The sequence below is a fragment of the Hemitrygon akajei genome, chromosome 19 (genome assembly GCF_048418815.1).
Source record: "Hemitrygon akajei chromosome 19, sHemAka1.3, whole genome shotgun sequence".
Lineage (NCBI taxonomy): Eukaryota > Metazoa > Chordata > Chondrichthyes > Myliobatiformes > Dasyatidae > Hemitrygon > Hemitrygon akajei.
The window spans coordinates 1050284-1073085 of NC_133142.1; the positions used below are offsets into that span (position 1 = coordinate 1050284).

The window sequence follows — 22802 nt, forward strand, 5'->3', positions numbered from 1 at the left end:
ATCAAATACAATATTTTTTGAAAAATATTTGAACTGAAAAGAGAAGCAAGAATGGGGAAAAGGAACCGAAATAAAAAAAGCGACACTGCGGAGCCTGCGTCTGAGAGGAGTGCAGCCAGCGGCTCTCCGACCCGACCGCGGCTACTGGGCCTCATTCAGGCGAAGCGGCGAATATTTTCAAAATCCTGAAAGAAATAATGGAGGTCCAGAAAGAAATAAAGCAGCAGCTCCGGGATATTAAGGCAGAGCTCGCCAGTGTTAATCAAAAAATAGCGGTGGCAGAGACTCGAATCGAGAAGGTGGAAGATCGCGTTCAAAACATGGAACGGATACTGAGTAAGACAATAAAAATATTATATCACCAAGAAGGTAAACTGCTTGACCTGGAGGGAAGATCAAGGCGGAAAAATATCAGAATCTACAACGTTCCCAAAGGAGTGGAGGGCTCGTCTATGATGGAGTTTGTCGAAAAGCTACTGCAGGACGCGCTGGATCTTCCCTCGGTTATGGAGCTGGAAATCGAGAGGACGCACCGCGCGCTGGTTCCGAAACCTACCCAGGACAGAAAGCCACGCTCTATAATAATTAAATTCCTTTGGTACAGCACCAAGGCGCAGATTCTACAAAGGGCCTGGGGTAAGAAGAGAGTGTTTTTCGACAATAAATTAATATATTTCTACCAAGATTACCCCCCCCCCCCCCCCCCCCGCGGTCCTGCAGAAACGCAAAGAATACTCTGAAGTAAAGCGAGTACTAAAGCAAAATAAGATTAGATTTCAAACTCCGTACCCTGCTAAACTTTGAGTGTTTTATGACAACGGGACACAGTTGTACCAGACGGTGGAAGAGGCGACTACAGACATGAAGGCCTGAGGGTTGCCCGTCAGTGTCACCAAAATGAGGGAAAGCCTGACTGAGGAACTGTCCCGCTCAGCTAGGGAGATAGTGCGCGAATCCAGAAGGCAGGAGACGGGAGGAGGCCAAGAGAAATATATCAGGAAGAGACCGGGAGTTTCCCAAAGACAGTCCTCACCCCCTTCAGAAGAGCCACAAGGTTTAGCTAACTTTAAAAATGTTGAGAAGCTAAATGAAAGCAAAAGTACACGGTCATATACCTATCTCAAGAAATACTTATTATAATGTGGATTTTATATTACTTAGTTGTTATTCTTTATTTGCTCACTTACTTCTTTTTCCCCACCAAAATGAGAATATATATATATATATATATATATATATATATACACCTATGTAATGTCTGTGTGTATGTATATGTGTGTGTATATATATTTGTGTGTGTGTATGTATGTGTGTATATATATATATACAGGGATTGTACCGGAGGATTGGCGTATTGCTCATGTGGTTCCATTGTTTAAAAAGGGTTCTAGAAGTAAGCCTGGTAATTATAGACCTGTCAGTTTGACATCAGTGGTGGGTAAATTAATGGAAAGTATTCTTAGAGATAGTATTTATAATTATCTGGAGAGACAGGATCTGATTAGGAGTAGCCAGCATGGATTTGTGCGTGGAAGGTCATGTTTGACAAACCTTATTGAATTTTTTGAAGTAGTTACGAAGAATGTTGATGTAAGACAGTGGATGTAGTCTATATGAACTTCAGCAAGACCTTTGACAAAGTTCCACATGGAAGGTTAGTTAAGAAGGTTCAGTCGTTAGGTATTAATGCTGGAGTAATAAAATGGATTCAACAGTGGCTAGATGGGAGATGCCAGAGAGTAGTGGTGGATAACTGTTTATCGGGATGGAGGCCGGTGACTAGCGGGGTGCCTCAGGGATCTGTTTTGGGCCCAATGTTGTTTGTAATATACATAAATGATCTGGATGATGGGGTGGTAAATTGGATTAGTAAGTATGCTGATGATACTAAGGTAGGAGGTGTTGTGGATAATGAGGTGGGTTTTCAAAGCTTGCAGGGAGATTTATGCCGGTTAGAAGAATGGGCTGAACATTGGCAGATGGAGTTTAATGCTGAGAAGTGTGAGGTTCTACATTTTGGCAGGAATAATCCAAATAGAACATACAGGGTAAATGATAGGGCATTGAGGAATGCAGTGGAACAGAGAGATCTAGGAATAACAGTGCATAGTTCCCTGAAGGTGGAGTCTCATGTAGATAGGGTGGTGAAGAAGGCTTTTGGAACGCTGGCCTTTATAAATCAGAGCATTGAGTACAGAAGTTGGGATGTAATGTTAAAATTGTACAAGGCATTGGTAAGGCCAAATTTGGAATATTGTGTACAGTTCTGGTCACCGAATTATAGGAAAGATATCAATAAATTGGAGAGAGTGCAGAGACGATTTACTAGGATGTTACCTGGGTTTCAGCACTTAACTTACAGAGAAAGGTTGAACAAGTTAGGTCTCTATTCATTGGAGCGTAGAAGGTTGAGGGGGAATTTAATCGAGGTATTTAAAATTTTGAGAGGGATAGATAGAGTTGAGGTGAATAGGCTGTTTCCATTGAGAGTAGGGGAGATTCAAACGAGAGGACATGATTTGAGAGTTAGGGGGCAAAAGTTTAAGGGAAACACGAGGGGGTATTTCTTTACTCAGAGAGTGATAGCTGTGTGGAATGAGCTTCCTGTAGAAGTAGTAGAGGCCAGTTCAGTTGTGTCATTTAAGGTAAAATTGGATAGGTATATGGACAGGAAAGGAGTGGAGGGTTATGGGCTGAGTGCGGGTAGGTGGGACTAGGTGAGATTAAGAGTTCGGTACGGACTAGGAGGGCCGGAATGGCCTGTTTCCGTGCTGTGATTGTTATATGGTTATATATATATGTATATATAGGAGGAGTACACAGGGAAATCTTTTCTGTGTAATGGATTTGTTCACTGACTTTTATGAATACTGCATTGGGGGCCCTCAACTCACAAGTTGGAAGAGGTTATCCCCCACAGCTAGACATTTCCTCTAGCTCGATGCAGGGTCATCTACTAGTGACCTCAGCCTTGGAATCACACGTTTGTTGCCATTTTTGTTATTATCTGCGTTTCTTGGTTCGTATTTGTTCAGGGAGTAGATCGATTAAGTTTTATTCTAATTTCAATGATACATTGACACATAAATACAGATGGCTAAGGTCAAGGTAAAATTCATTTCTTTTAATGTCAATGGGCTATTAAATCCAATCAAACATAAGAGAATTTTATCCAATTTGGAACAATTTGATTCATACTGGGAAAAATGGTTTAACTAAATAATGCCTCATTGGCCTGACTTTATTCCCACAAATCAATGAATCTGTTGTAAATACAAAAGATCGCTCCCTACTTGTACATAGTTCTTCCCTTTTGCTTGTTTTTTCTCTCCACTCTGTTCTATAAGTGTATACCTCAGATAAATACTTCATGGAGATTTGTGATATATATGATTATATGATATATAGGTACAATGTCTGAAATACATCTTATGGAAATGTTTGTTTGATGATGAACTTCGATAAAAAAATAAATTACAAAAAAATACAGAAGGATGAGGGGTGACCTCATTGAAACCTAGCGAATGGTGAAAGGCCTTGATAGAGTGGATATGGAGAAGGTGTTTCCTATCGTTGAGTCTAAGATCAGAGGACAGCCTCAGAATAGAGGAGCATCCTTTTACAATGGAGATGAGGAGGAATTTCTTTAGCCGGAGAGTGGTGAATTTGTGGAATTTGTTGCCACAGGCAACTACAGAGACCAAGTCTGTATGTATATTTAAGGCATGGGTTGATAGATTCTTGATTAATCAGAGCATGGAGTGATACAGGGAGAAGGCAGGAGATTGAAGCTAAATTGGAAAATGGATCAGCCATGATGAAATGGCAGAACAGACTGGATGGGCTAAATGGCCTAATTCTGCTCCTATGTTTTGTAGTCTTGTTTGATAGAGGTATATGAGGGGTATAGATAGGGTAAATGCAAGCAATCTTTTTCCACTGAGGTTGGGTAAGACTACATCTATAGGTCAGGTTAAGGGTGGAAGATGAAATATTTAAGGGGAACATGAAGGGACCATCTTCACTCAGAGTGGTAAGAGTGTGGAATGAGCTGCCAGCACAAGTTGTGGATGCAGGTCAATGGGAATAAGCAGATTATTAGTTCAGCGTGGACTATATGGGCTGAATGGCCTGTTTTTGTGCTGTAGTGCTCTAAGAGGGTTGTTAGTGAAACAGATGAACTGTGTGTGAGCCCAGAAGATACAAGTGACAGAGGAGACAGACTTTGTGGTGAAGGAGCCGAGAAAGTCCAGTAACTCAGTTTATCATTATTGTGTGTACTGAAGTACAGTGGAACATATCTTACATACCATTGACACAGATAAATTTGATACACAATGCAGTGAGGTAGAACAAAGTTTAAAGTATTTTATTTTATTATCAAGGTGTGTATAGTGGTTCTAGAAAATTTGCAAACCCTATAGAATTTTCTGTTTTTGCATAAGTATTAACATAAAATGTGATCAGGTCTTCACGCAAGTCCTAAAACTTGGTAGAGAGAACCCAATTAAATAGATAACACAAAAACATTATACTTGTTCATTTATTTATTGAGAAAAATAATCCATTATTACATATATTTGTTGGAAAAAGTATGTGAACCTCTGGGGTAATGAGATTGGAGGTGTGAGTTGTAGAAGTGCCCTGCCTTATAAAAATGACACACAAAATCAGGTTATTGATAGAGCCTGCTCTTCTCAAGAAAGATCTGTTTATGTGCACCACACCTCAATCAAAACAACTTTCAGAGCACCTTAGAAGAAGAATTGTAGAGATGCATGAAATTGGAAAAGGCTACAAAAGCATTTCTAAACACCTGAATGTTCATCAGTCCACAGTAAGAGAAATCATCTACAAATGGAGGAAACTCAGTACTGTTGCTGCTCTCCCTAGGAGTGGGCATCCTGCAAAGATCACATCAAGAGCGCAACATGCAATGCTAAAGGAGGTGAAAAAGAACACAAGGGTAACAGCAAAAGACCTGCAGAAATCTCTAGAACTTGCTGAAGTCTCTGTTCATGTGTCCACTATAAGAAAAACACAAGAATGGTGTTCATGGAAGGGCGCCACGGAGGAAACTACAGTCGGCCCTCCTTATCTGTGGATTCCACATCTGCGAATTCAACCAACCGCAGATCGTGAAAACCCGGAAGTGCTCTTCCAGTACTTGTTGTTCGAGCATGTACGGACTTTTTTTTCTTGTCATTATTCCCTAAACAATGCAGTATAACAACCATTTTACATAGTATTTACATTGTATTAGGTATAAGTAAACTAGAGATGATTTAAAGTATGCAGGAGGATGTGCGTGAATTATTGTGCATCGGGATCGAAAAAAATCAGAAGTTCTCTTACTAGGTAAGTCAGAACAGGTACAACCAGTATTATTTAGCGTCAGTTAGTCAAACGTTTGTCTTAGTATATAGTATATATTTTACCTTTCTATGCATATAAAACACTTAAGAACGTATGTTTCAGCGCTGGGCTTGGGAACGGAAGTTCTCGGGACTCGGGACAGATCGTTCCCAAGTGCGCTTTCCACCATGCTGGGTTGATGTGAGGATAAGAAACCCAAAACCCCAAAGCCCAATAATTAAACCACTGTGTTGCTTAGTAATAATTGTAGCTTTCATCGGGACAGAGCCTTTCTCACTTTATCCTTTAAAATTGTTCCGATAGTTGACTGACGTAGCCTAACGCTTTTCCAATGACCAATGGCGTTTCACCTCTTTCCGATTGCTTTATTATTTCCACTTTATTTTCAATCGCGATCGTGATTATTTTCGTGAACAGAAACACTGCGCATTCAGAGCTCTGGCACCGGGTCCTAATGTCCACCGCACTGAGACAGGTTAAGTAAGGTCTGGAGTTCCGCTGGGTCCTAAGGTCCACCGGATTGAGACAGGTTGCCTAAGGGACTTGAGCATCCGCGAATTTTGGTATCCGCAAGGGGTCCCGGAACCAATCCCCCACGGATAAGGAGGGCCGACTGTACTGCTCTCTAAAATAAGCATTGTTGCACGTCTCAAGTTTGCAAAAGACTACCTGGAAGTTCTACAAGATGTTCTACAATGCTTTTGGGACAATGTTCTGTGGACAGATGAGACAAAAGTTGAACTTCTTGGCATAAATGCACACTGCTATGTTTGGAGGAAAAAGGGCTCTGCACACTAACAGCAAATCCTCATCCCAGCCACGAAGTCTGGTGGAAGGAGCTTCATGGTGTGGGGCTGCTCTGCTGCCTTAGGTCCTGGACAGCTTGCAATTGATGAAGGAACAATGAATTCAAGGCATTTTACAGGAGAATGTCAGGATAGCAGTCCGTTACCTGAAGCTTTATACAAGTTAGATAATGCAAAAGACAATGATCTGAAAGACAAGAGTAAATCAACAACAGAATGGTTTAAAAAGAAGAACATTTGTATTTTGGAATGTCAGAGTCAAAGTCTTGATTTTAATCTTATAGAAATATTGTGAAAGAACCTGAAGCAAGTAGTTCATGCAAGGAAGCCCACCAACACCCCAGATTGAAGCAGTTTTGTAAGGAGGAATGGCATAAAATTCCTCCAAGACGATGTGCATGACTGATCACCAGTTACTAGAAGCATTTGGTTGAAGTTATTGCTGAACAAGGGGCTCGCATCAGTTACTGAAAGCAAAGGTTCACATACTTTTTCCAACAAATACATGTAATATTAGATTGTTTTTCCTCAAATAAATGAACAGGTATAATGTTTTCTGTTATTTTTTAATTGGGATCTCTTTATCTAGTTTGAGGACTTACTACATGAAGATCTGATTACATTTTAGGTTGTATTTATGCAGAAATAGAGAAAATTCTACAGGGTTCACAAACTTTCTAGCACCACTGTAGATGTCACCATATACTACCCTGAGATTCATTTTCTTGCAGGAAAATAAAGAAATTCAGTAGAATATATGAAAACAATAAATAAAGACTGACCTACCAATGTGCCAAATACAAATTATAGAACATAACACATTACAGGCCCTTCAGCCCACAATGTTGTGCTGACCCTCAAACCCTGCCTCACATATAACCCCCCACCTTAAATTCCTCCATATACCTGTCTAGTAGTCTCTTAAACTTCACTAGTGTGACTGCCTCCACCACTGACTCAGGGAGTGCATTCCACGCACCAACCACTCTCTGAGTGAAAAACCTTCCTCTAATATTCCCCTTGAACTTCCCTCCCTTTAAAGCCATGTCTTCTTGTACTGAGCAGTGTTGCCCTGGGGAAGAGGCACTGGCTGTCCACTCTGTCTATTCCTCTTAATATCTTGTACACCTCTATCATGTCTCCTCTCATCCTCCTCCTCTCCAAAGAGTAAAGCCCTAGCTCCCTTAATCACTGATCATAATCCATACTCTCTAAGCCAGGCAGCATCCTGGTAAATCTCCTCTGTACCCTTTCCAATGCTTCCACATCCTTCCTATAGTGAAGCAACCAGAACTGGACACAGTACTCCAAGTGTGGCCTAACTAGAGTTTTATAGAGCTGCATCATTACATCGCGTCTCTTAAATTCTATCCCTTGACTTAATGAAAGCTAACACCCCATAAGCTTTCTTAACTACCCTATCTACCTGTGAGGCAACTTTCAGGGATCTGTGGACATGTACCCCCAGATCCCTCTGCTCCTCCACACTACCAAGTATTGTGCCATTTACTTTGTACTCTGCCTTGGAGTTTGTCCTTCCAAAGTGTACCACCTCACACTTCTCCGTAGTGTGAGTAAATTGTGCAGTAAAAGATATTGAGAACATGATTTGCAGAGTACTTGAAAAGTGTAAGTCATAGAATCAGTTCAGTGTTTAGGTAGTGAAGTTATCCACACCAGTTCAGGAGCCTGATGGTTGAGGGGTAATAACTGTTCCTGAATCTGGTGGTGTGGGACTTAAGGCTCCTGTACCTCCTGCCTGATGGTGGTAGTGAGAAGAGAGCATGGCCTGGATGGTGAGGGATATATGTGATGATGGATGCTGCTTTCCTGTGGTGGTGCTCCTTGTGACACTCAGTGGTAGGGAGAGTTTTGCCTGTGATGGATTGGGCTGTTCCAGGCCATGATGCAACCACTCAGGATACTCTTCACTGTGTTTGCCAAAGTTTTAGATGGCATGCCAGTTATACAAGGTAAAGCAATAACCAAATGCAGAATGTTAACAGTTAGAGTGCAGTGTAGACAGAGAATAAGGTAGAACATAATGAGGTAAATTGTGAGGTCAAGAGTCCATCTTGTACTAAGAAACCATTCAATATTCATAAACAGAAGGGTAGAAGCTGTCCTTGAGACCGGTGTTACGTACTTTCTTGTTTTTGTATCTTGGGGGTCCAGGGTGGGTGGTGTCTTTGATTATACTGGCTGTGTTACTGAGGCAGAGGCAATGGAGGGGAGGAGACTGGTTGCCATCATGTGCTGAGCTGTGTTCACAGCTTTCTGCAGTTTCTTGCATTCACTGGTAGAGCAGTACCCAAACCAAGCTGTGATGCATCTATACAGTAAAGGATGCTTTCTATGGGCAGAATAAAGAGATGAGAGGGAGGAGTGAGATAAGGGCTAATAGGTGATTGGTGGAACCAGGTGAGGAGAGAGATGATTCTCCCTAGATCCTAAAAACTGCCCACACCCCCCCTCCTCCATTTCCCCCACTCACTGATATATGAAGACAGTTTCCAGCAGCCTCTTTGCTCACCTTATAACAAGCTGACTGTGTCTTACACAGGAACCACTCCATCGTGTGCTGACATCGGCCGACAAATCCTTACACATGGGCGACGGATCTCATTAGCCGAGTGGAATGACAAGATCGATGTACGTAGAGGTGAAAATTTGCTGTGGGACAGCTCACTACTGACTTGGGTGTAACAGTGTGTATGTGTGTGGGCGGGGGGTGGCGTGCAAACCGTCCCCATTGAGGGTCAGTGTGTGTGTGGGAGGAAGGACATGATCTGTTAGGGTGGGAAACATCATCTTCCCCCAGGTCGTGAGACTGCTGTATACCCTGCCACCAACCAGGTCTTCTCACCAGTCACATTGCACTGTTTACTTTTTAACATGGGTCGTAAAAGCACCTTATGTCAATCTTCTAGAATATGTTTTATTAATTGTTAACTTATATGTGGTAATATTACTTAATATGTGTGAATGGCTATTTTAGTAGTTACACCTGTACACCTACAAATATCTACAATCTTCAATTGTGTGGCAGCAATTCAGTGCATAAAAGCATGCAGACGTGGTCAAGAGGTTCCGTTGTTGTTTGGAACAAACATCAGAATAGGAAAGAAATGTGACTTTGACCACGGAATGATTGTTGGTGCCAGACAGGGTAGTTTGAGTATTTCAGATACTGCTGATCTCTGTGGATTTTCACACACAGTACTCTCTAGAGTTCATAGAGAATGGTGCAAAAACCAAAAAAAAGCATCCAGTGAGTGACAGTTCTGTGGGCAAAAAATGCCTTGTTAATGAGAGGTTAAAGGAGAACAACCAGCTGGTTCAAGCTGACAGGAAAGTGACAGTAATTCAGATAACCACGCATTACAAATGATGTGCTGAAGAGCATCTCTGAATGCACAACAGATCAAATCTTGAAGTGGGTGGGCTTCAGAAGCAGAAGACCATGAATATACACGAACATAACAGGACATACCTACTAAAATGGCAACTGAGTATCTGCACTGTGTTGTGCAGCTAGTCCAGAACGTTGTTTTGTTTGACAATATACATGTATACTGTTGACTGACAATAACCTTAAATCCAGTGAGGGTTAGTGTGTGTGTGGGATCATCCCCTGGTTAGGTTAGGTGGGTGTGTGCGTTGTGACCTGGGCAGTGTGCTGTGTGTGTGTGTAACTGATTGGTGTGTCTGTTGGTGCAGGCGGTTGATGCCCGGATTCTGCGGGACGTTTGCAGTCGGTACATCTACGACCACTGTCCTGCTATTGCCGCAATAGGTGAGTATCTATTGATGTTCGTTCTCCCCAAATCTTTACCTGGCAATGACCATTATCCCCCAAATCTCCACCTACCAGGGTCCGTCCTACCCGAATCTCCACCTGCTGGGGTCCATTCTCCCCGAATCTCCACCTGCCGAAGACTGACCTCGCCAAATCTCTGCTGGAGTCCTTCCTCCCCGAATCTCCGCCTGCTGGAGTCCGTCCTCCCCAAATCTGCTATTTTAGTATCATTGCAGCTGGAGTTTTGGGAAGTTTGTGCCTGACCCCGGACATACTCCCTGAGTCTATCAGCCTGGGCTGTGGAGTCACCATGAAGGGCTCCAGCCCTGGCTTGTCCAGGGCATGATGCCAGGATGTGGGAATTGTCTGGGGCAAGGTCACAGGATTTAGTGTTTCTCTGGCAATGTTGCTAGGATTTGTGTCATTTGCTGATCTGTTTTTATTAAGCCAATTCAGGGTGCAATTGTTGTTAGGTGTGATGGTGTTGTGGGGACTGGGGCTAGCATGCTGACATGATGTAGCCCCTCCTCTGAGTGGCAAGCAAACTCTGAGGGTGTTGTTCTGCCCCAAGCCCAGTGCCTCCTGCACCTCCCACTCCTGCCACCATCCTCCATATCCTGGGCAGCACACTAACACTGCAGCTAAAGCCACTGTCTCTCAGTGCCAGAGACCTGGGTTTGTGTCTGACCTCTGGTGCTCTCTGTGTGGGGTCTGCCCATTCTTCCTTGATCTGGTGGGTGTGTGAATAAGCCCCTGGGGAGTTGTAGGGATTGTGGCGAGAGTGTAACAAAGAAATGGGCGTAAAATTGGATATAGATGGGTGTTTGCTGGCCAGCATGTACTCTGTGGGCTGAGGGCCCATTTCTGTGTTGGATCTCTGACTTTATAGTAACTGACCCTCTGCTGTCTCCCCAACAGGCCCCATCGAACAGCTGCCGGATTACAACAGGATCAGGAGTGCCATGTACTGGCTGCGCCTGTGAGCAAGAAGGAGGGGTGATGGAGCTATCAGGCTCCCTGTCATTCTGTCATTGTTTGGTGTTGGAACTTGAAGATGATGTACAGAACATGAAAAGTTAAAAAATAACTTAAACCTGACTCACTGGTTCCTTTTGTCGTGCTGGAATTGTTTACGATGGGACAGAGGGAGAGGCAGTTTTCTGTCAGGTGTGGCTGTGGGTGAGGAGAACCAGGAGACTGCCTTCATTCTGAGACTGCTCATCACTCTAGGAGGCTCTGGCATTCTCTGCTTTCTGTCAGATTCAGTGGCACAGGGTGCCTAGATGTCCTGGGAATGAATGTGGGTCCATTCATCAGAGAGGTTACTTGAATGCTAACCTTTACCAAAAGATATAGGACATCATTAGGCCACTTGGCTCATCTAGTCTGTTCTGCCATTGCATCATGGCAGACGTCTTTGCTCCATTTTGATTTCTACCTGTAACCTTTGACACCCTTACTACTGACCACCGTCAGCAGTCGGAAACCTTAGCACAGGAGACATTTAGTGTGTCTTACTGGTTAAAGAAACGTTGCGGAGCCCAACTCCACCGTCCAGGGTGGCAGGCTAGTTGCTAGTGTAATAATTTACAGTGCCAGAGATCAGGGTTCAATTCCCACCACTGTCTGTATGGAGTTTATACATTCTCCTTGTAAATGCGTGGGCTTCCACCGGGTACTCCAAGTTCCTACCACATTCAAAAGACGTAAGGTTTAAGGTTAGTTGTGGGAATGCTATGTTGGTGCCAGAATCACGCTGACACTTGTGGAACTCCCAGCAATCCTCAGACACAACGCAATTCACTGTAATTTCAATGTACACGTGACAAATAAAACTAATCTTTACAGTCCACATGCAGCTGAGACTAATGTGTCCAAGGACCTGTTTCTCACAAGTGATGTGATGAGAGTCTCTCTCTCACACAGTGTGTTCGTGACCTACCTCTAGAATGATAAAGATCTTCCTCAATCGTCTCCTAATTCCGTGTCCGATTTCTACATCCTCCAGTTCGCTGTCTCTCTCTCCCCGTCATTCCTACCACTGAATGAAGTCTCCCCTCAGCCACATCCACAGAACACGCTCGCGTGATCCCATGGGTTCTGCACCCTAACTCCTGGGGTTGGAGCCAACAGGGCCCACACTTTCTGTCCTACACGGTCACAGCTAGGCGGGAGATACTGAAGGTGCCCTGCTCTGCGGCTCAGGTCCTGGTGAGCAAGAACCGCGCCGAGTGATCTGTATACCAGTGTACAACACTCCACTGAGACGTAAACAGCCCCTGAGCTGACTCGGGTTTCAGTGAATTCTCCTTAAATACTGGAGGACATCCGTTTAAGATGAGTGGAGGGAAATTTAGGGGAGTATGTCCGGTAAGTTTTCTTACAGAATGTGGTGGGTGTGTAGAATGCCCTGCCAGGGGTGATGGTAGAGACAGATACATTAGGAAGATTTAAGAAACTCTTAGACAGGCACACGGGTGATAGGAAACTGGAGGGTGCATTACCACCGTGGTTACCTAGAGTTCTGGAACAGAGGCCAGAATCTGTCACCACATCTAGGAAATACATTTCAAGTTATCAATATGATTTTTTAAAAAACACTTTTTCGACTCCCAATTTCTTGTACAAAGCTGTTCTTCGGGAAGAAGAATGTTTGGTACTGACGAAGAGCATTCTGCAAAAAAAATGTTTCACTTCAGATCTGTCAGATTTTCAAACCGTTTCTGGACTGGGCGGTATATGTCTGTACAGTGTCACACTGAGGAAATTCACTGCTCTGGATGTTTAGGAAATTTCCAGAAGGTGGTGAATGTTTGGAATTCACTGCCTCTTTCATCTGAGACGGTTGAGGAAGTTTGGTATGGGCCCCCAAGTCCTAAGAACTTCCTACAGGGGCACAATTGAGAGCATCTTGACTGGCTGCATCACTGCCTAGTATGGGAAGTGTACTTCCCTCAATCGCAGGACTCTGCAGAGAGTGGTGTGGATTGCCCAGCGCATCTGTAGTTAAAAGCCAGGACCAATAAATAGGCTCTTCCACCAGGCCATCAGACTGATTAACTCATGCTGATTTGAGTGTACTCTATGTTACATTGACTGTTCTATTTATCGTAAATTACTACGATATCACGTTGCACATTTAGATGGAGACGTAACGTTACTCCTCATGTATGGGAAGGATGTCAGAAATAAAGTCAATTCAAATCACCAGCGGAATGCAGACACTCGGTCACGGATTCCACACACTGATGATGTCTGGGAACAAGCTCTGCCCTGGATACGCGTCCGGACCGGTCACTGTCTCGGATAGGTGTCTGGACAACAGAGTTTCAGATTCAAAGCCTTTACCCGCGGTCATCAGATTTCTGACCGGTCCACGGACACGATGTCTCTGTGTTTGTAAAGTACCCGCCTGTGATTGTCGGCTTCATGCCCGCCCTCTGAAGACCACGTGGGGCAGAGTCGCTTGAGTGACGGCGCTGCAGTTTCCAGGAGTGGCCACAGGGGGCAATTGCAGCGCTGTCCCGGCGATCCTCATCTGGCGCCGCTCTTTCCGCTTGGCTCATCTCGTCGTCACTTTCGCTTAAAGTTATGGCAACGCTCTGCCGACTGCTTACGACGTGCGGTCGGTTCGTCGGCAGGTCAGTGAGGGAGGGAGCGATGGGGTGTAGAGTGACTCGGGAGGGAGGAATGGGGTGTTGAGGGATGGAGGGGTGTAGGTATAAAGTGACTAAGGAGGGAAGGAGGGGTGTAGGTATAGAGCGACGAGGGAGGGAGGAATGGGGTGTTGAGTGACTAAGGAGGGAGGGAGGGGTGTAGGTATAGAGTGACTGGAGGGAGGGGATTGGTCAGTTGGTGGTTGTATTAGAGAGTAGGGTACATGCGAGGTGTTAGCGGGAGGGAAGTTGGGGTTCAGGGGTGACGACTAGCTGTAACCCTATAATTGATCCCGCAGGCCGTTGTCCCGTGGTCACCGGACAACTCCGGCAGATGACGAGCTGTACCAGCGGACCACGGTCAACGCCCTGGAACGGGAGTCCCAGGACACACTGTTCATTGACTCCTACAGCCAGCAAGGCTTCACTATCGGTGGCAACCGGGTACTGGGCCCCTGTGCACTGATCCCGCGTGCCCTCCTGCACTGGGACGTGAGTATCCGAGTGGTGGGGACAGAGGGTTGGGGTTTGGGATCGTTTGGGCAGAGGGCTGTGAGGGTCATTTTCCTGCAGTCACAGATGAGGTAGTCCCTTCAGCTCGTTCCATCTGTTGCCTTTAAGTCTGGTCTGCTCCCTGTTTGATCCATAAATCTCTAAACCTCCCCTATCCAGTCACAAACAACAGGAAATCTGCAGATGCAACTGTACTTTTCCCCATAGATGCTGCCTGGCCTGCTGAGTTCCTCCAACTTTTTGTGTGTTTTGCTCCCCTATCCATATGCTTTTGTAGAAAGTTTTAAAATATATGCCCACCTCAAGCACTTCCTCTGGTAGCTCGTTCCAAAATGCCCTTCCCTCTGTGTGAAGAAGCTGCTCCTCACCTTGATGTGTCACCCTGTACTTTTAGCAAAAAGTACTGTGCACTTGTCTACGCTTCTCCTGATCTGATGTACCTGTATCAGATCATCCCCTCAATCTCCTGCTGACTCGAAGCATTGAGTTCCTTTCTTTTCAAGGATGCTGCTTGTTCCACTGAGTTCCTTCAGTAGATTGTGTTACTCCAGGTTCATGTGTCTCCACCTCTCCATCTTCCTCACTCCAGGGAATATAGTCCTGTCCTGAGTCTCACCTAAGGTTTGAGATGAGAATGTGACGGATGCAGAGACTGTGACAAAGGGATGAAGCAGGCCCCTTCAGCCACAATGTTGTGCCAACCTTTTAACCTGTCGTAAGATCTAACCCTTACCTCCCACATAACTCTCCGTTTTTCTATCATCCATGTGCCTATCTTAAATGCCCCCAATGTATCTGCCTCTACCACTACATCAGGCTGCACATTCCAGACCTAGCACTCCTAGTGTGCAAAAAAAAAACACAACTTCTGAACTACTTTTCTCCAAATTACCTTAAAATTTTGCCCCTTGTATTAGCCATTTCCATCCTGGGAAAAAGTCTCTGGCTGTCCATTCAATCTATGTCTCTTATTGTGTACACCTCCATCAAGTTACCTCTCATCGTCCTTCACTCCAAAGAGAAAGGCTCTAGGTTGTTCAGTAAACATGCTCTGTAATGCTGTTATAGTGAACAGGTGTGAGGTAGGGAATAGGGTAAACATCACAGGAGGAGAAGAGGGAGTGGTTGCTACTGGATCTCATAGAGTAGTTCACCAGCAGGAACAGTGGAGATGAGAATTTTTACCACTGATGGAAGTGTTATGCACCAGGGAGTGGGGGAATGACCTGATGCATCTGAACTGGATGGAGAACAGTCTCCTTGCTGGGAGGTTTGCTCAGTGGGAGTGGTTAAACCACTGAGACAGTTGGTTTGGACCTGGGATGACTTTGGCAGGTAGGGATGCAATTCCAATGTAGAATATAGAACAGGCAAGTCTGGTTGGCAGAGACAGATAGGGAGCCTCGAGAGGGTGGGGAGGATAGTGTATTTGTTGACATACCAAATCACTTCAAACTCCGAATGAAGTATAGCCAGTCTTTATAACTGCATCAATATGGTGGGACCAGGTTAGATCCTCAGAGATCTTGACACCCAGGAACTTGAAACTGTTCACTCTCTCCACTTCTGATCCACCTGAGGATTGATTGGTATGTATTCCTTCGTCTTACCCTTCCTGAAGTCCACAATCTACTCTTAAATTTTATTGTTTTTGGTGGGTAGAGCTGAGACAGGGGAGCTCGAAGGTGGGGAGGATTAATGCAGAGACCTCATGGGTAGAAAGAGTGCTGAGGAAATTTATGGGGGTGTTGCCAGCACTTCAGGGTCTGAATTATTGACAGGTTGAGTGGATGAGGATTTTTTCCCATTGGTGCATTGTTCCTCTCCGCGCCCTGTGGCTTCTAAAGAAACACCTTGCCGAAAAGCATTCAGGGAGTCTGGGGCCTTGAAGTCTGGTGCAGATATCACTACACCACCAGCCAACTGTCTCTGCTCTGCCCACTGGCTGTTTTGTTTTGGCTGCCAGTGACTAGTGATGTTCTGTAGGGGGCAGTCAGGCATTCAGCCCAACTGGTCCATGATAACCCAGATTCACATCTAAGCTTGTTCCATTTGCCTGAGTTTGGACCATATCCCTCTGTACCTCCTATCCATATATCTGTCCAAGTATCTGCCTCAAACACTTCTTCTGGCATTTCATTCCATTTCCTGAATGTAGCCCCTCAGATGTGAATAAAACTAACCTTAAATCTGTGCCCTTTGGTTCACCGTCTTTCTCATGATTTCATTCACCTTTTGGTTTGCTGTGAGGTGCTGCACTCCGTTTGTGCCACCCAGACTTAGTGCATTTAACTCATGGCCTCTTGATTCTCAAAACTGTCCTGAATGCTCCACCTTCACTTGGAGTGGCTCTGGTCAGAGAATTCCTGGTGATCAGTCTCAATCCCTTTCCAAACATGTTTCAAATATGAGCAAGACAGTGTGTGAAGAACTAACACTTCAGTGCCTGAGAAAGATCAGCTGTGCAGAATAACCCCCATCTTTCTTTCCCTGTGGATGCTGCTCAACCTAATGGATATTTCTTTCATTTTCAGTCTTTATCTCAGATTCCCAGCAACTGCAGAATTGTTCTCAGAGAGCAAATGTCCATCAACAGGATGCGTGTCACATAGTTGAGATGAGCTCCCCACAATGATCAAAGCATTAGATGTTAGATAAGGATAGTCTGTACTTGACCTGACCCCTCACTGATAGTCACTCTGTGTTGGTTATCCTGTGCTGTCGTTTATCTCAGTTGAACTCAGATGCCCAGGTGTCCTTACTGCCTCAAAGTCCAGTAACCAGCACTTCCTACTCTTGTTGTTCCTCCCAAAATTGCAACACCTTACACTTGTCTGCATAAAATTGCATCTGCCATTATTCCAGCTGGTCCAGATCCCTCTGCAAGCCATGATAGCCTTTCTCACTATGCACTAGAATCTCAATCTTGGTGTCATCTGCAAATTTGCCGATCCAGTTATCCAGATCATAGATATACAGTGGCACACAAAAGTTTGGGCACCCCTTGTCAAAATTTCCTTTACTGTGAATAGTTAAGTGAGTAGAAGATGAACTAATCTCCAAAAGCCATAAAGTTAAAGATGAAATATTCTTTCCAACATTTTAAGCAAGATTAGTCTATTCTTTTTGTTTTGTACAATTTTAGAGTGGGGAAAAAAAAGGAGCACCATGCAAAAGTTTGGGCACCCAAGAGATTTGTGCTCTTAGATAACTTTTACCAAGGTCTTAGACCTTAATGAGCTTGTTATGACTTGTTCACAGTCATCATTAGGAAAGGCCAGGTGATGCAAATCTCAAAGCTTTATAAATACCCTGAACTCCTCAAACCTTGTCCCAACAATCAGCAGCCATGGACTCCTCTAAGCAGCTGCCTAGCACTCTGAAAATTAAAATAAATGATGCCCACAAAGCAGGAGAAGGCTAAAAGAAGATAGCAAAGCGTTTTCAGGTAGCCGTTTCCTCAGTTCGTAATGTAATTAAGAAATAGCAGTTAACAAGAATGGTGGAGGTCAAGTTGAGGTCTGGAAGACCTAGAAAACTTTCCGAGAGAACTGCTCGTAGGATTGCTAGAAAGGCAAATCAAAACCCCCGTTTGACTGCAAAAGGCAGGAAGATTTAGCAGACTCTGGAGTGGTGGTGCACTGTTCTACTTGCAGCGACACCTGCACAAATATGACCTTCATGGAAGAGTCATCAGAAGAAAACCTTTCCTGCCTCCTCACCAAAAAATTCAGCATCAGAAGTTTGCAAAGGAACATCTAAACAAGCCTGATGCATTTTGGAAACAAGTCCTGTGGACTGATGAAATTAAAATAGAACTTCATGGCTGCAAAAAGCAAAGGTATGTTTGGAGAAGGGTTGCAAAATTTCATGAAAAGAACACCTCTCCAACTGTTAAGCACGGGGGTGGATCGATCATGCTTTGGGCTCGTGTTGCAGCCAATGGCACGGGGAACATTTCACTGGTAGAGGGAAAAATGAATTCTATTAAATACCAGCAAATTCTGGAGGCAAACATCACACTGTAAAAAAACTGAAGATGAAAAGAGGATGGCTTCAACAACAGGATAATGATCCTAAACACACCACAAAATCCACAATGGACTACCTCAAGATGTGCAAGCTGAAGATTTTGCCATGGCCCTCACAGTCCCCAACCTAAACATCATTGAAAATCTGTGGATATACCTCAAAAGAGCAGTGCATGCAAGTTGGCCCAAGAATCTTTCAGAACTAGAAGCCTTTTGCAAGGAAGAATGAGTGAAAATCCCCCAAACAAAAATTGAAAGACTCTTAGCTGGCTACAGAAAACATTTACAAGCTGTGATATTTGCCATAGGGGGTGTTACTAAGTACTGACCATGCAGGGTGCCCAAACTTTTGCTTCAGGTCCTTTTCCTTTTTTGTTATTTTTAAACTGTAAAAGATGGTAATAAAAAAGTAACCTTGCTTAAAATATTAAAGAAATGTGTCATCTTTAATTTTATGCCTTTTGGAAATCAGGTCATCTTTTACTTGCTTAGCTAATCACAGTAACAGAAATATTGACCAGGGGTGCCCAAACTTTTGCATGCCACTGTATATGACCCCTAGTGACAGGCCTCCCTCCAGTCAGAGGCATCCATCTACTACCACTGTCTTCTCATGCAAAGGCAATGTCTAATTGAATTTACTACCTTAACTTGAATGCCAAGTTGCTGTCCCTTCTTGACCAACCAATGCAAGACCTTGTTAAATGCATTGCTAAAGTCCATGTTGACAACATCTACTGCCTTGCCTTCATCAACTTTCCTGAAACACTGTGATAAGTATGTTACAACCTATCATGCACAAAGCCATGTTTACTAATCAGTCCCTGTCTATCTCCAGTCCTTCAGAATACATTCCAATGTCAAGCTCACTAGCCTAAAATTTCCAGGCTTGTTCTTAGAGCCTTTCTTAAACCGTGGAACATTAGCTACTGTAATCCTCCGGCACCTCACCTGTGGCTAAGGACATTTTAAACAGCCTTCACTGTGGAAAACACTTCTAGTATGCCAGAAATTGAGAAGTGTCAGGGAGCTGAAAGGTCTGAAGGTAGATTAATCAGCTAGGTTTAATAACTGTACATCTCAGGATTCTGAAAGAGGTGGCTGAAGAAAATGTGGAGGCATTAGTAATGGATCTTTCAAGAATCAACAGATTCTGGAATGGTTCCAGAAGACGGGAAAACTGCAAAAGTCATTCCACTCTTTAAGAAATGAGACAGAAAAAAATAAATTCTAGGCCAGTTGTCCTGACATCAGTGGTTGGGAATCCATTATTAAGGATATGGTTTTGAGGTACTTGGAGACACATGACAAAATAGGGCAAAGTCAGCATGGTCAATAAGTGGAAGTGTTGCCTGACAAATCTGTTGGAATTCTTTAAGGAAATAACAGGCAGGATAGACAAAGGAGTCCTTTGGATGTTGTTTACTTGGATTTTCAGGACTTTGACAAGGTGCCACACATGAGGCTGCTTCACATGATAAGAGCCCATGGATTTACAGGAAAGATTCTGGTATTGGTGGAAGATCCATCCTGACTGGCAGGAGGCAGACTGGGAGTAAAGGGAGCCTTTTCTGGATGGCTGTCTTTGTCACTGAACACTGCACCCTCCCAATCTTGGTGTCATCCGCAAATTTGTTGATCTAGTTAATCAGGTTATCCATATCATAGTGTTTAGTGAATGCTTTTCTAGGCTTGGAACAGTAGAGATGGTGCAGAGACACTCAGGAGTGTGGAATGCTAATCTTTTGAGTTTTGTTTCTGTCTAGGTTCAGAGCTACAAAGACATCAGTGCAGACAGTCTGGCCGCCTTCTACTTGCTGGAACCCAAAATAGGTAGGAATCTCAGTGTGTGGATTTTAATGGGTTAAATTGTAGACCTTGTGTGAACATGGCTGAATTTCTTTAGTGGACTGAATAGAATCTAGAGCCTTTCAAGCAGTGATGCCACCAGATATGACCACACCAACCTGGCTGCCATTGCTGTAGGACACTTGATAGTGTGTGTTCAGTCACACTGAACTGGGTTCCAGTTGGGTTGAGGGTGGTCTGCAGGATGGTGCTTTGGGGATGGGGCACTCACCCCATGTTTGGGCCAGTTCCCTTGACTGACAGTGTAAAACTGACCTGGTTGTTGAAGCCTGTACTGAATGAGGCTGTCGCCTCTCCCACATTGCTGTGGTTAAATGGTTTCTGTGAAACTCAGGTGTTCCTGATGCTTTACAGTGGAAATCCACCCACTGGCTCTTCCTCCTTGTACACTCATCTGTGTTGTGTTGCAGAGATTCTGGTGCTGGGTTTGGGAGAGAGTGTTCAGAGACTGGATCCCGAGGTACGGGCATTCATGAAAACCAAGGGGATTGCTCTGGAGATACTGGACACGGTGAGTGATAGATTGAATCTGGGAATCAACCCCTCTACTCCCTCCATCAAGGCAATGATCCCACACATGCAATGACCCTCACCGGGGACAGTCCCACACACAGACACATCCTCTCCCTCACTGGAGTACGGTCCCACACGTACTCTGAACCTCACCAAGACCATTCAACTCTTCTAGCTCTGCTGTTTGGTAAGATCATACTTATTTGTCGACACCAACTTTGTGCAGAACTTGTGAAGGTTCAGCACTCTGGCTATATATTTTTTTTAAATCCTGATTTGTTCCCACAGGCCAATCTATCCTGTGATTTTTTTTTTGTGTCACAGTAACTCCTGTCTCTCTATCTCAACCTGGGGAAATCTTCCTGTATCTATCTTGTCAACCCCAGAACATTTTCCATTTCAATCAGGTTGCTTCTGATTTGTTTAACTCATTTCCTTTCTTATGAGAAACCCTCCATCTGTGTGTCAGCTTTGTGTTCCCTCCACTCTATCCCATCGGCAGTGAGGGCTGTAGGAACTCAATGGGTCAGGCAGTATCTGTGGAAGATGATGGACACTCAACATTTCGGATTCAGAATCCCTTGACCCTCCCCCCCCCAAAACAAATTGTGTACAGCTGCCGACTTCTGGTGTCACCACTACCCCTGGCAGCACCCAGGAGCCACCCTCCCCTGCGTTTCAGACTGACACAGCAGGTTTGTTTTATGCTTCCAATGCCATGGTTACTGTGTTGGGGCTTAAATTTTACCTCTCTGCTAGCACAGTGATGAACTCTTTCATGTGATTATGGGCAATGACATTAATGCCACTGTATCATCCTTCTTTCCCAAGCCTAATGCCTGTGCCACCTTTAACTTCCTGCTGAGTGAACGACCACACGTAGCAGCTGCCCTGATTCCTCCAAAAAACATCCCGACCCACCAGTAGCAGGAGCCACAACAAAACCACCCGTGAGTGGTATGGAATAAACTGTGTGAAGATCACAGGAGGAATTCTCTTCATGGTCCTCTTGTCATCCCTATACAGTGTGAGATTAATGGGAGACAGATCGGGAGGAGTCACTGGCCTCTCCCAGTAACAACAGCTCATTGCGAGGAGCCAGGATGAAGGTGAACATGCCCCCCTCCAGCATCACAGCCTCAGCCCAGCTGGAACATGGGCCTACCAGAGACCACCCGGTTAGGAAATGTCTTGCTAGTCCTCCACAGGGATGCAGGCAGCTGTTGGAGAATGGTTTTGGGGGTGGAGTGGTCCAAACCATTCATGTTCCTGCCTTTATCCTCAATTACGGCTCCCGTTCAGCCGCCGCTAGGTGGGGAAGGAAATGGTGGTGCATGCTGTTGGGAAATGGGAATTGGTGGTAAATAAAGACACCTGAAAACATTGGGAACCATTCATTATTCTGTAAACAAGGACCTTCTGGGTCAGATGGATTGCTGCACACGCATTCCACATTAAAAAAAAGTTCATCGCACCCTGTGCAGAGTGGTTTCAGCTGCAGCCTACAGTAGTCAATACTGGGTGTAGAGTGTAAACCAGGGACAGCTATAGCTCGCACACACAGGTTTCCAATCCTGTTTACCAACAAATAAAACATTCCTCTGAAGAATTCACAAGGTGAGCCACACAGAATCAGGCTTCAAATCCCAGTCCTGAGTTCATGACTGTGAGTGGAAGGCAAAGTGGATCTGGAAGTTTGTCTGGACAGGCCCGGAGAGAGGTCCCCACAGGATTCAGAAAAGTCTCTTCTCATACCTGCAAAGTAACCAGAAATCAGTGGGTCAGTCCCATCACCCAAAGCTTCAAGTCTGGGAGGTATCGGGGTGTCAAACAAATACAGAACTGAACCAGCCATCGTATGTCACCGTTCCCCATAGTGTAAGGGGAGAGGGCTGGAATTAAGGGTACATTTCGCTGAAGGAATCTTTATGTTCCCCAGTGATTTCTGGCAGGTATACTAAGAGGCGCACACATCAGATTCCTGAGAACAGCGAGGCAGGGAAACATCCAGGGTAGAGAGGAAGTGGGGGTGGTTGTGAAACTTACGAATGCAGCCCATGGACTCCTCCTTCCATCTGAGCACACAGCGTCCTCCTCTCGAACTTCAGCTCTCCGGAGTACATCATCACTCTAGAAAGAGCAGAGCATCAGTAACAGCAGCTGACAGAAGGGGAAGAGCTCAGAAATGGGAAATGAAGAGGGAGACAGGGAGGGTGTGGGAGTGGTAAGCATAGAAGAG

At 44.6% G+C, this 22802-nt stretch overlaps 3 protein-coding genes across 5 annotated transcripts in view; 2 read left to right on the forward strand and 1 right to left on the reverse strand.

The window, feature by feature from the left end:
- LOC140741684 (cytochrome b-c1 complex subunit 1, mitochondrial-like) overlaps positions 1–11079 on the forward strand; it is a 63830-nt gene extending 52751 nt beyond the window's left edge. The window contains exons 11-13 of the mRNA XM_073071962.1: positions 8746–8834; positions 9903–9978; positions 10900–11079. Coding sequence (XP_072928063.1) covers positions 8746–8834; positions 9903–9978; positions 10900–10964 — 230 coding nt within the window. The 3' untranslated portion in view covers positions 10965–11079. The remainder of the gene's footprint in view (positions 1–8745; positions 8835–9902; positions 9979–10899) is intronic.
- Positions 11080–13465: 2386 nt separating this feature from the next.
- ndufaf3 (NADH:ubiquinone oxidoreductase complex assembly factor) lies at positions 13466–21946 on the forward strand. Its single transcript, XM_073071963.1, has 5 exons — positions 13466–13622; positions 13937–14129; positions 19948–20014; positions 20461–20561; positions 21395–21946. Exons 1-5 carry the CDS (start codon positions 13573–13575, stop codon positions 21488–21490), a joined length of 507 nt encoding a protein of 168 aa, XP_072928064.1. The 5' UTR covers positions 13466–13572; the 3' UTR covers positions 21491–21946.
- impdh2 (IMP (inosine 5'-monophosphate) dehydrogenase 2) overlaps positions 21943–22802 on the reverse strand; it is a 39619-nt gene continuing 38759 nt past the window's right edge. For all 3 annotated transcript variants that reach the window (XM_073071959.1, XM_073071961.1, XM_073071960.1), the window contains 2 exons: positions 22610–22693; positions 21943–22318 (listed from right to left, as the gene is read on the reverse strand). In XM_073071959.1, coding sequence (XP_072928060.1) covers positions 22297–22318; positions 22610–22693 — 106 coding nt within the window. In that variant the 3' untranslated portion in view covers positions 21943–22296. The remainder of the gene's footprint in view (positions 22319–22609; positions 22694–22802) is intronic.